Below are 14,161 nucleotides of genomic sequence, written 5' to 3'. Positions count from 1 at the left end.
CAAAAATAGCAGACCTACAAGTTCATAGCGCGCCACTCGGTGGCGCGCTATGAGCTTGTAGATCTGCTATTTTTCTTCTTTTTTTTTCTCCAATTTACGTTTTATTGAATTTTAATCAAACATACATGAAAACGAAACGACTGACAATTGACAATACATACAACCGAAAACAAAACAAGACAATATACGTACAATACACACAAGGGGAGATGTCTGCCTCTCTTCTCTATCGATGATCATTCATAATACATAAGTACCTCAAACAGGTGCATATACAGGTTAAACAGGTTTAACTGAAACTATACAAAATCAGGTCTTATGGTAGAAACATGAGCAATCCATCTAAACCAGTTATCTGTGAAGACTTCAACTTGACCTCTGAAGCTGAATGTAATTCTGATCTGCTATTTTTCAATAGCTAAATTATAACATAATGTTTAAAACACCAAAAGGGGTTCCCGCCCAAAATGGGTTAATGGTTAATGTGGTTAAACGCTAACATGACATGGATGCGTTCCAGGTCTCAATGGATTAACGTACAGTATAATGTCAGCCTTGCCATAATAATCTCTTGGCTGATTTCAAAATAGTCATCCGTGGTGTTTTGGAGATGCCCACATTGTGTTGTATACACGGCTAGACGTTCACAGAGCTGCCAGCCATACCAATTGCTACGGTATTATGCTACATAATGTATTATGAACCACTTTCAACCTGATTCAACCCTATTTTGTCATTATAGACAAAAAAATCACACCCGTGTGAACTGAGTGGTGCAACTACACATTTATTGTTATAGTTACTGTAGCAACCATGCTCACCCGTACAGGCACAAACACACACGGGTACTAACAAAGCCAGTTGTTGGAGTGGTTTGCACCACTCAAAAAAAGAAGATCTAAATTCTATGGCCTACAACACATTGCATTATGAGCTTGTACTTTCACTCTATGCAGGCATATATTGATCTGACCCCCCCATGCCAAAACGCCAGCGCTCGCCCCGCCCCGCCCCGGGGTCTCCTCGCAGTCGGACGTGCCTCGAGGACCTCTCCATAGGGAGACGCCCGAGAGGCATCCTAACCAGATCCCCGAACCACCTAAACTGGCTCCTTATCAGGCGAAGAAGCAGCGACTCCACTCTGAGTCTCTCTCGTGTTCAAAGTTTGTGTTTACACAATGTTAGTGTTTGCACAAACACTCAAAACTGGCCATTCATTGTCAATCAATGTTAGTGTTTGTGTTAGGAGTATAGGACACTGTTAGTGTTTACACAAACCCTCAAAGCTGGACATAGGAGGGGATATAGCGCCCCTCAAAAATGTGTTGCTACAATTTAGTGTCATTCAATACATCACAGCAAATTAAATATAATTTGCTGTGATGCTCCCTGTTGGATCTAAAGTGGAAATCTGAGGAATAGACCTATCGTCTGCTCTAAGGGGAAGAAGGCAGCAGATGGCAAGAGGAAGTCCAGTTGCCTATAACGAGGTCCCGCTCACCTTGAATGTGTAAAGCTCTCTCTCTCTCTCTCTCTCTCTCTCTCTCTCTCTCTCTCTCTCTCTCTGTCTCTCTCTCTCTCTCTCTCTCTCTCTCTCTCTCTCTCTCTCTCTCTCTCTCTCTCTCTCTCTCAAAAAAAGGGAGCAGCCCTCAGATCTATTTCATGGCCTATTTATACTCCTGACTTATACTCCAATATTAGCACAATGACCCAGTTTTATAATATTTTGATAGTAGCCTACACCATGGCTGTCTGTATTAATAACAGTATAGTTCATATTATTGTATTGTATGTATATATGTACATGTATATATGTATATATATGTATGTATATATATATGTATATATATACATTATATACATTAAATACATTGAATATTTTTGTAACATTGTATCATGGTTAAAAGATAATAACATAGATAATAACATAAGTTGACAAATTAATTCATGAGGAAGTATACTGTATTCATTTTTATTGGATGATGTTGATGTACGATGATAAGAGCGCCCCTCACTTCACACAGGTGTGATTTTTATGTTATGAGGACATTAGATTACTACCTTGACCATAATGGAGGGAATTGTTTTTTTAATTAATTTGATGTTCTGAAGCATGTTTACCCCTGTCTGTAATGTTTCTAATGTTAGTGTTAAACTTAAATGCATGTTTTAACATCTCCCGCTCACTCTTTGACTTCCATTCATGGTTCAAGTCTTTTTGAATACTGCGCTGTCGCTTATTCAGAGACCAAACTTTGGAGAGATTTTATTTTTATTATTTTGTAAATGTTATGTGTTCTTAAAATATGCATAGGCCTATTCATGAGTTTTAAATGTAGTCCTACACCAGCTGCCATGATGGGGACCAACACAGGTGTTTCAATTTGTCTTAACAGTCTGATTGGCGTAGAACTAATTAATTCGTCTGCAACACCTGTTGGTCCCCAACACGTGTGTAGGACTAATATGGCTCCCGTATGTTACCCTAGCTTTACATTTTCAAATAGCCTTCGTGAAACACTGTGGGAGGGTGCCTCGAGGAGTGTGCTAGTTGGCTGTTATGTCGTGCTTCCTATATTTTCAGCAAGGTGGTAACATTGAAAGCTGACTGTATTCCAGCTATTCGCCTCCCTCACACTTTAGATTGTTTTATTAGTGAGCAAATTAATTTGAAGTAGACTATCGGTAAATCGGGCTCATTATTTCAACTTGATCTTCCGGTTCGTGTGTGTGCGTGTGTGTGTGTGTGTGTGTGCGTGTGTGTGCCCTCCTCCTGTCTTGTAAAGTTTGTGAAGTCTATACTTGGAAGTGTTTTGGAAGTGTTTTTTCTTTGTTTTTGTTTTTTTTCCTCGCAATTAGCTCTCACGCTACCGAGTGCCGACTGAAATGTAATGTTGTTTGTAGACCTTGGAAGGAAATTGTAGGATAAACTCTATGGATATTCCACCACCGTGCATCTGGTCGTCATTCAATTAAACGTGCTGTCTGATAGCTCAGTGCGCGGCTTTTACCAGCTCCGAACAGATGGAATGAAAGAGATAGTCTGTGCAACCACATCTTCAGAGGTATAGATGGATATGTTTCATTTCCTTTGGTCCATTATTGACTGTTGTATTATAAATGTGTTGCCTTACTGATACGGATGCTACTACAACTGCAACTTTTGGGAATCGCATTTGCATTCAAACAGGTTGGCTGTTGGATTGAAAAGTGGATGTTTTATCCGTCTCGACGCGTCAGAATTTTCAACTTTTCGCCTCATTTCGTGGCGGAAAAACAACAACATTGAACCCCGTTGCTGATATCCTAATTTCCTCACATATAGAATGGCTGGTTTCGGAGACGAGGCTGCTCGGAACACGATGGACTCCGGAGACGGGGATGCGGAGCGCGGTGGAGACGGCCAGGATTCGGCATCGGCCGGGGGGCTCTCCTCCGTGTCCCTGAAGCAAGCCAAGGCGCAGAGGGATCGAACCATGGCGATGTACAACCCCGTCCCCCATCGACAGAACTGTCTCACCGTCAACAGGTCGCTCTTCATATTTGCGGAGGACAACGTCATTAGGAAATACGCAAGGAGAATCATCGAGTGGCCATATCCTTCCACATAATGTATATAAGGCTGTGTAGCCGCCTGTGTAGGCTACATGTTAAATGCATGTTGACATTATTTATCCTTGTTAGTCGTGTGTGTGTGTGTGTGTGTGTGTGTGTGTGTGTGTGTGTGTGTGTGTGTGTGTGTGTGTGTGTGTGTGTGTGTGTGTGACACTGTACGCGTCTATAGTATACGAGTTTGCTGTTAGGAAATCGCCTGACAGACTATAGCAGCACCACGGACAGCTCCCGAGTAACGGTTGCTGTAATTCGAAGATTTGATCTTGATCTAGGAGGCTTATATGTTTATACTTTAATGAATTGAAGTGATAATTTGGTCCTTTTGTATCAGCTGGTGTCCCATAGAACTTATCCTGAGTTCAGGGTCATTTTAAGCTTGTATTATTATAAGTAGGCCTGTACTGTAAAATGTATTGGTGTTGCTATCCATAATTCTCCCTTATTTGCATATTACGGTATTCTATACTTTTAGGGCATTAGGTCAGCGATAACATAACTATTTGAGATATACAGTTAGGCTGCCATATGTACTGGTTTGAATGGTGTAAAGCAGTGGTTCCCAAAGTGGGGTCCGGGGACCCCTATAGGGTACTTGAGGGAGTTCCCCAGCTAAATGATAGTTAGGAACCAAATGGACCCTTATGGGTCTGTAACTCTGAGTGTGTACAAACGGAACCAACGGGTCCATTTGGTTCCGTTTGTACACTCTCGGAGTTAAATGAACATTGACTTTACGATATGAATTGGGTAGAAATGCCATTAAATGGGGCGCCATAGCCTAATTCAGGTCAATACGGGGACCCTTGAAATGAAAGTGGTTGAGAATCACTGCTAGAGCCGTAAAAACCTTCTGTTATGGGGGGTCCCTGGCATATCTTTTCAAATGGGGGGTCCTCGGGCTAATTAGTGTCAATTTGGGGGTCCTTGACATGAAAAAGTTTTGGAACCACTGGTGTAAAGTAAGAAAAGAATGAATCACAGAATCACACACATTCATCTTATATGACTTTGTGGGCTGGCTGGGTCTACGCTACAGTGTAGATCAGGGGTTCTCAACGTTTTTGGCCGGGGACCCCCGGAAATGCTTTGGCAATGTCTCGGGACCCCCGCCCCGCCCCCTCCCGACCCCCAATATAAATTGACTGCTACAATAACCTTAAACCATTTTGGGCGGGAACCCCTTTTGATGTTTTAAGCATTGTTATAATTTAGCTATTGAAAAATAGCAGATCTACAAGCTCATAGCGCGCCACCGAGTGGCGCGCTATGAACTTGTAGGTCTGCTATTTTTGAAAAATCGTGAAAATAAAATATTGGGGACCCCCCAAAATAATTTGGCGACCCCCCGAGGGGTCGCGACCCACGGGTTGAGAACCCCTGGTGTAGATTGTAGAAGGAAGGAGGTTAGCATGTGGCGATCTGCTCGCTGTGTGTGGGTGGGATGTAGGCACATCTATGCTGCCTCAGAGGGCTCATTGGAATATGAACCTGGCCATGAGTAGGTGTTGGTACAAAAAAATCTGCTTGCTGCTTTTCCACTGTAGAAATAAACATCCAAGTCTGCAGTTCTTCTGACTGCAAAAAGTGGAAGCTTAATTCCACAGTTTGGGGTAAGCCAGTAGGGAGAAGAATCTAGGACGCGTGGAACGTTGTCCAGGGTGTTTTATAGGGAAAGCTCGGACAGCGTGCCAGTATTAATTGATCTACTGGGGTTGGGTTGTTGGGTTGTGTATCATGTCTTGAAGCGGTATAGGGTTTGCCATGTCTTTGGTTGCTGTGTATAGGCCAGCATCAGTGTTTTGTACACTGGATGTGCGAGCAGCAACACAAAGCCAATGAAAGGAGTGTAAAAGAGGAGAGATATAAAAAACGGTACTATTTTTCTTTCTTGTTAAGGTTTCCTTTTGGGTTGTATTATAGCATAATCAATAATCACCCATAATTGCAATGATATGTCACTGTTATACACACAGGTTCTGTGGCTGTGTGGGGGTTAGGGTAATGATAGACTGACCGGCCTGGGCCGGCCTAGCGGTCCGGTCCGCTGGGCTGCCAATCCAACCTGACAGCGTGTCGTGGGTTCGATCCCGACGACCTTTGCTGCATGTCGGTATATATTAATATACCCTGAGGTGAAATGGACATAGTGGCCGAATTTGGTATTGAAGCGCTGGGACAAACACATGAACGCGCTGGTCCGTTGACTATCATTGCGCACGTGCATTGATGACACGTGAACGCTGAACGCGTGCAATGATAGTCAACGGCAGCGCGTTCATGTGTTTGGCCCAATCAATCCCAGAATGCACTCTGTTCCTACCCGGAAGGAGGAGTGAAATCGCCTCATGCACTTTTGAGCAACTTAATGCAAGTGGATGGGAGGAGATATCGGGTGCTGTCTCTATTAATATATACTCTAAGGTCGCACCTCATTTCCTCACTGTTGTTTTTGGCAGCAAATTTTTATTTTAGTTTTAGTCATAGTCTCTTGAATAGTTTTCATTTAGTTTTAGTCACATTTAGTCACCTGGAATGTCTTAGTGTTAGTCTAGTTTTAGTCGACTAAATATCATAGGATTTTAGTCGACTAAATCTACAGTTGATTTAGTCGACTAAAATGTATTTTGGCAGGCCTTGATGCCGTCGTAATGTCTGTTTTTACACTTGCTGAGTGATCTACAAGCTCAACGCGCGTTGTGAGCTTGTACATCGGCTATGTTCAGCATGCAACCAAGTGTAAAATGACTTATACTGGATCTCTTGTCCACTATAGTCCCTTCCTAAGATTTTAGTCTAGTTTTTATTTGTTGACAAAATTGTCAGTATATTTACTCTTAGGTTTAGTCACCATAGCTTAGTTTTCATTTAGTTTCCATTTTAGTGTTCGTCAGTGGAAAAAGGCAGTCGACGAACATTTTTCATCTTAGTTTTAGTTGACGAAAACAACACTGCATTTTTCCTGTCACTATACTGTAGGCAGAAAAGGCACTAAAAATATCTTTATAGAGAAAAACTATCTTTGGAGAGAAAGATAAGCTGACCACTGGGCAGCAGTGAGCTCACCACTGAGGTCACCTGATCTCTGCCTAACGGGACCTGCTGAGAAAGTGCTCACAAAATCGTAGATGATCTTTCTTTCTTTTCTTTCTTTAACCTTTATTTATTCAGGGAAGTACAGTTGAGAGCAAGCTCTCTTTTCCAATAATGCCCTGATTACAGTACACATAACATACAATATAAACACAAATACATTACAGGATAAGAAACAATTCAGAGTGAACAAGTACAGCTAGATCTCAAAGTCTTTTAAAACGTTCAGGTCAAATCAAGTTATACAGTTTTACGATTGATTGAAGACAGTTCCACATGTGAGGTGCATGGTAATGAAAGGCTGTCTTACCCAATTCAGAATTCAGAATGTGGATTTCTAAAATAAGGTCGTTTTTGGAGCGGGTATGATGTTGCCCAGATTTGGCTGTGATCATGGTGGTACCAAATCATGCGTGTGTGTTTGTGTCTCTGGTACTGTTGGGAACAACTTTCAATGTTCGGTTTAGGTGTGCTGCCCCGTGGGAGGTTAGGTTTAGGGTGAGGGTTTGAGACAGGTTGTAGTTGTAGGACTAATGACTGGTCTAACCAATGACTAGTCTAAACCAAAAACTGTCTAAACTAAGTACTGCACCCCTTTCAAAAACCTTGGTTTGATGTGAACCTGGCAGTCTCAGTCACTGTGAGTTCCAGATGCTCTATCTCAGCTGTCCTATTTGAGTTAGTGACACCATTTTCACTCAAGGCGAGAAAATCAATAATGAAGGAGAAATGGCCTTTAGATGATTGAGGAGGCACAGTATAGTATGTGTATACATGTGTGTATACACACGCACACGCACACACACACACACACACACACACACACACACACACACACACACACACACACACACACACACACAGACACAGAGCAACTGGAATCCAGTCATGTTTTTCATGATACAAGTTTGAGAAATCATCTCCTATACCAAACGCGATATCCCAATGTGATGAAAGTGACTTTAGAGCACTCCTTCTCTCCCTCACTCTCTCATTCCTGCACTCCTTCTCTCGCTCACTCTCTCATTCCTGCACTCCTTCTCTCGCTCACTCTCTCAATCCATCACTCCATTGCTCCATTACTCCCTCACCCCCCTATAGTAAGGGCATTTTATCAGGTATTTGACCAATCTGGGAACTAAATCGTTAGCAAGAAATTTCTTCACCAATGTGTTTCTAAAGGTGTCTAATAACATGTACCAAAAGTTTGAAATTCAACTCCCGTGGGAAAATTTAGTTATTAGCATAATATGTGACCATACCCTTAACATCCTATATAATGCAAAAAAGTCCAAATTTCATCATTCTTTAAGTAGCATGTGACATATGAAACTAGGGTGATTTCATGATTCTGAATCCATTCCAAGCATTAGTTTTGCACAAAAAACACTCCTTGGGCTAAATTAGGCCATATCCAGTTGACCAAATGTGCTGACCTCATCACGTTTGTGTGGCCGTTTTCCTCCCAAGGAGTGTTTTTTGTGCAAATCTAATGCTTGGAATGGATTCAGAATCATGCAAACACCCTAGTTTCATATGTCACATGCTACTTAAAGAATGATGAAATTTGGACTTTTTTGCCTTATATAGGATGTTATGGGTATGGTCACATATTATGCTAATAACTCAATTTTCCCACGGGAGTTGAATTTCAAACTTTTAGTACATGTTATTAGACACCTTTAGAAACACATTGGTGAAGAAATGTCTTGGTAACGATTTAGTTCCCAGATTTTCATAGATTTCTCTTACTACTACTCTGTCACTCCTCACTCCATTGCGCTACTGTGTACTCCTTCACTACATCACTCCATTACCCCAGTTCTCTCTCTCACGCGTCACTCTTTCACCCCCTCACTGCATCACTCCCTCACTCACTCAATCACTCCCTCACTCCACCACTCTCTTATTCTCCTTACATAAAGCACTTTTAAAAAGCCAAGGTTGCCATGGATACTGCATTCCCTCTAACAGATTGCTTCCAATGCCAGGAAATACAAGCCATTCCATAATTCACCCATCGCTTAAATCATCCATCCATCTAATTGTCTTTCTGTGTCCTTGTTTCCTCGTGCTTCCATTGCGTGAAGAATTACTGTAATAGAAATCATATACAGTAGTGCACAGTAAGAGAAGTGTGTCATTGTCATGTCATGTGTGTGTGTGTGTGTCATGTGATTCTTGAAACACTAATGAAAACTGACAAAAAAAACACAACGTATAAGGCAGCATACGTTGTTTCCATCTCTACTCATTCCGCCATGTTAGTAATCATAATCAGTTCTCTAGGTCTGGGCATTTGTCAAAAATAATGTTCTCACGTAATTATGTCCTCGTGTTTTTCCACGGGTATAGCACCAATCTACAGTATGTGTTTTTGCCCTTTGACAAAAGTGCTTTCCTTAACTTTGTGGCCCATACACCATTTGAATACATGATCCTGGCCACCATCACAGCCAACTGCGTTGTCCTGGCCCTGGAGCAGCACCTCCCCGGAGAGGATAAAACACCCATGGCCAAGAGATTGGTGAGGACCCAGTCTGTCTTCGTCTACATTCCTTACAGCTGACTTATATAGGCTACTTTGTCGCATTCCAAAAAGGTCGATCTACAAGCTCGCAACACATTGCAATCCAACGTGTTGTAAGCTTGTAGATACAAGCTATACTACTTGAAGTATAAATCATGCTTTACATATACAGTATGCTGTATATGTATATAAACCCTCACTTTTAACCCATTTTGGGCAGGAACCCCTTTTGGTGTTAGCATTACGTTATGCTTTAGCCACTGACATAATTATAAACATAGCTTTTTCAGAAAACTGTCAGGATGTAGAAGACATTTTAAGAATCTGATCTCAGGTCAAAATTGGTTAAATTAATCCGAGAGCGTAAAAATGTGTAAGTGTCAATTTCCACAACGCTTGCCGGCTTTGCGGTGCATTGGCCATTAATGGATTCATGTTGAATGACCAGTTCAGCTCCTACGTTTCCTTCCAAACGATGAATGTTGTTCTTGTGCATGTCATCCTTGCAGGAGAAGACAGAGCCATATTTCATTGGAATCTTCTGCTTTGAAGCAGGGATCAAACTGTTGGCCCTGGGGTTTGTGTTCCATAAAGGCTCGTACCTGAGGAACGGCTGGAATGTGATGGACTTCATAGTAGTGCTCAGCGGGTGAGTGATACACATTGTATAATCCCAGCGTTCATTTCAATCTGAGAGTGTACAAAGGGACCCTTCACTGTGAAGCATGCCTCTTGTCTGGCCTATTTCTGTTCAAATAGAACATTTGGATGAGACCTACAATATTGGTGCATTATAGTGTGTGTGGTTCTGCTTCTATCAATTACATGGTATGTTTTTCTTTCTTTTTTGAGTGGTGCTAGCCACTCCTATGCGGAGCTATGTGTGTATGTCTGTATGCATACAGTGAATGAGAAATCCAGTGGCAAAGTGACTTGGCAAAGTGAGTTTAATGCAATCAGATAGGAATTGTCTGTGTGGATGTATGGTCTGGCAAGGCCAGAAAGTAGTTTTTTGCAACTTAGTAGGCGTTCCTGCATAACTTCCGGGTATGATGATGATGTCACGCGCATAGCATACCCTCTATTCCGAGGACCAGTCCCGACAGAACCCTCTGAGTTGTCCCAACAGAGCAAACCTATATCCGTCTTGTACCTGAGACAGCCTAAAGATGGAAGGTTTCAGGCCATTCTCATTAGTGGTTGACTGTATTAAAACTCTTAGTACATGTGTGACCTGCTGTACAAGAATAATAAAAAACACCCGTGGTGTTATATGCATTCAAAGTGTGGACACTTGGGCCGTTTCCTAGAAGTCAATATATTTTTGAGTGGTGCAACCACTCCCTTACGGAGCTATGTGTGTGGGTGGCTGGGTGGCTGGGTGGGTGGGTGCGTCTGAGCACGAAAACAGCATGGTTGTGTTTCACCACCTGTGCGCAACCTAACACACACACACACACACACACACACACACACACACACACACACACACACACACACACACACACACACACATATTAACTGTATATATGGTGATTTTGGGTGTGCCAGTACAGTACAGTAGAGGGTACAGTAGAGGGACCCCCACACCGTAACTCTGTCATTTCTCAACCGTTTCGGACGCGGGGCGGCTTGCCGGAATCGGGCCGGCACATTGGGTGCGTTCCTGTGGAACCCCCCCCCCCACACACACACACACAATTCAATTCAAAGGGCTTTATTGGCATGAGAAAACATACGTTTACATTGCCAAAGCAGAAAGCACAATACAGCAATACAATCAAAACAAAAAATATGTACATTTGAAAGTCAGAATCTTCAATAGATCAATTTCTATGTACCAAGATCATTGGATGCAGGTATAGTGCAGGAATATACACAATGATTAGTCTTTAGGGTGGTTGTGTTCCGTTTGATATCCTTCTCCTATCACAGCAACTCACAAATCTTGCTGCTGTGTTTGCACATTGTTGTACTTCGCCCAGCAGATATGGGAGTTTTTTGTCATTGGTCGTGTTTTCAAAATCTCCGTGTGTGGTTGTAATCTGTGGGAAGTATGTGTCTCTGATGTCTTGGTACAATGGACAGATGGTTAGGAAGTGTAGCTCGGTTTCCACTTCATTTTGTGTGCAGTGGGTGCATAGTCTGTCTTCTCTCGGGATACAGGTCTGCCTATGACGGCCTTTCTCGATCGCAAGACTGTGCTCACTGAGTCTGTACCTAGTTAGGATTTGTCTTTGTTTTGGGTCGGTCACGGTGCTCAGGTATTCTGCCACTGCGTATTCTCTGTTTAGGGCCAGATAGCATTCTAGTTTACTCTGCTTTTGTGTTGCTTCTTTCCAATGTGTCAGGTAGTTTTCCTTTTGCTGTTTTATAATTTGGTTTAGTCCAATGGGTTTTCTATCCCGTGGCTCTGTTTGTGTTTGTGCCACACAGAGTTGCACCACTCACTTCACAGGTGTGATTCTTACACTCCAAATGGAAAAAATCACACCCGTGTGAACTGAGTGGTGTAAGGTCTTATATAGACTGATCAGCTGTGGTCTGACGTAATGTCTGACGTAATGAAATCACACCCGTGTGAACTGGGTGACCATAGCAACCGTGCTAATTTTTTTTGACAGACAGACAGACACGTAAACTAACAAAGCCAGTTGTAGGAGTGGTTTACACCACTCAAAAATACAATAAAAAATATATATGTATAGTCACATTATCACATAAGAGTAGTGGCATAAGATAAAGCGCTTGTTACACAACCGAAGCTGCTATCGATCTAAGTGTTTAAAATGTTTTTGTTTTGTTTCCCTCTCTTTATTATGACAGCATAGTAGAGAGATAGGAAATGAAAGGCATAGAGGGGTAAGGACATGCTACACATGTCTCAGCTGGTATATAATATGTGACGTACAATCTGACGTTTCGGCCTCATGGAAATGTGTCGATGTTGCAAACACATAATATAAGCCTGTATCCACAAGTCCTGCTGATACATCGCCTGGAACAGACTGAAACGGAGAATATCCAATTCATGTGTGAATGTGCATTATCTCATTACCTAGTGTACCATAACCCATTCTGACCTGAGATCAGATTCTAAAAATGTCTTATACATCCAGTTTTCTGAAAAAGCTATGTTTCTATGTCAGTCGTTCTTCGATTTTTCAAAAATAGCAGACCTACAAGCTCGTAGCGCGCCACTCGGTGGAGCGCTATGAGCTTGTAGATCTGCTATTTTTCAATAGCTAAAGCATAACATAATGATAACACCAAAAGGGGTGCCAGCAATATCTGCAAATTGTAATGCTTGGTTTATATACAGTACTTGCGATCCACTTTGGGAGTTTGTAGATCTGCTAATTTGGGCACATGGCACGATGTGCAACCAAGTATAGCTCAGTGTTAAGTACATTTACTTAAAGCTGCTATAAGCAATAATATGTCAAAATATTATATATATTTTTTAATTATTTTTGGGAGCGTTCTACCCATTGCTGGCTGTCTGAATACCAAAAAATAAAAAGGTAATTCAAATGTTGACATATTATTGCTTATAGCAGCTTTAGTACAGTAGTACTACTTTAGTACTGTACTTTTGAGGTTTTTGTACTTTACTTGAGTATGTCACATTTTCAGTACTTTTACTTCTACTCCACTACATTTCAGAGGCAAATATTGTACTTTTACTCCACTACAATTATTATTGTTACTTTGTACATTTATGATTATTATTACAAAACATACATTAACCACTTCAGCCCTATATACATTTTGGCCATTTGAAAATAGAAGATCTCCTAAGCTTGTAGATCTGCTATTTTCTTAAAGATTCTTTATACATTCGAAAACTTGAAATGGGACATTCCGCATAATGAATACATGACTACTAATGAATTCTGGACTACTTCTACTTGTAACGGAGCATTTCTTTCTACATTGTTGTATTGATACCTTTTACTTAAGTAAAACGTTTGAGTACTTTTTTTTCCACCACTGGCTAAATTCCACAGCTTTTGCATCATCTGGCTGATGTCAGTATAGAGCACGCTGTGTGCAGCATCATTCAGCCATTGAAACCACACAGCCGATGCATGGAGAAAATGTGTATTTCCATGGCATAGCCGCGGCCTTTCGCAGCCAGCAGATAGGTGGGTGGATAAGTGGATTGGCAGTTGGGTATAAAACCTGCTTCAGTATCGCCCCCGGGACCTCTGTGAATTAACACGTTCTGGGCGGGAACCCCTTTTGCTGTTTCAAGCATTATGTTATACTTTACAAGCTCATAGCAGACCTAGCAGACCTACGAGCTTGTAACGCTATTTTTGAAAAATCGTGAAAATGTGCCGCAAATCTTTGAATATATTCTTTCACAATGAACATTTTAACTCATACCTTTGCTTCTGGAGGGTCCCTGAAACTACATATTTTCAGATGGGGGGGGGGGGGGGGGGGTCTGCGGCCAAATACAGATACATCTGGGGGTCCTTGACATGGAAAAGGTTGAGCAACGCTGAGTCATAGAAACATAGGTTTTTCAGAAAACTGTCAGGATTTAGATGACATTTTGTAGAATCTGGTCTCCGGTCGAAATGGGTTAAACGTGAATGCATGCCTGAGGATTCTATGCAGAAGGAAAGAGACAGGATGAGTAGCTGCTGGGGAGAACGAGAGGAGAGAGAGAAAGAGACAGGATGAGTAGCTGCTGGGGAGAACGAGAGGAGAGAGAGAAAGAGACAGGATGAGTAGCTGCTGGGGAGAACGAGAGGAGAGAGAGAAAGAGACAGGATGAGTAGCTGCTGGGGAGAACGAGAGGAGAGAGAGAAAGAGACAGGATGAGTAGCTGCTGGGGAGAACGAGAGGAGAGAGAGAAAGGATGAGTAGCTGCTGGGGAGAACGAGAGGAGAGAGAGAAAGAGACAGGATGAGT

At 42.0% G+C, this 14,161-nt stretch overlaps 1 protein-coding gene across 1 annotated transcript in view; it reads left to right on the top strand.

The window, feature by feature from the left end:
• The first annotated feature begins 2,737 nt into the window (after positions 1–2,737).
• cacna1eb (calcium channel, voltage-dependent, R type, alpha 1E subunit b) overlaps positions 2,738–14,161 on the top strand; it is a 96,412-nt gene continuing 84,988 nt past the window's right edge. Inside the window, exons 1-4 of the mRNA XM_079530184.1 lie at positions 2,738–3,065; positions 3,326–3,595; positions 9,127–9,232; positions 9,745–9,884. Coding sequence (XP_079386310.1) covers positions 3,327–3,595; positions 9,127–9,232; positions 9,745–9,884 — 515 coding nt within the window. The 5' untranslated portion in view covers positions 2,738–3,065; position 3,326. The remainder of the gene's footprint in view (positions 3,066–3,325; positions 3,596–9,126; positions 9,233–9,744; positions 9,885–14,161) is intronic.

Source organism: Electrona antarctica, assembly GCF_951216825.1.
Source record: "Electrona antarctica genome assembly, chromosome: 19".
Taxonomy (NCBI): domain Eukaryota; kingdom Metazoa; phylum Chordata; class Actinopteri; order Myctophiformes; family Myctophidae; genus Electrona; species Electrona antarctica.
Note: the sequence above shows the minus strand (reverse complement) of the source record. Positions and strands in the feature narration are given on the sequence as shown.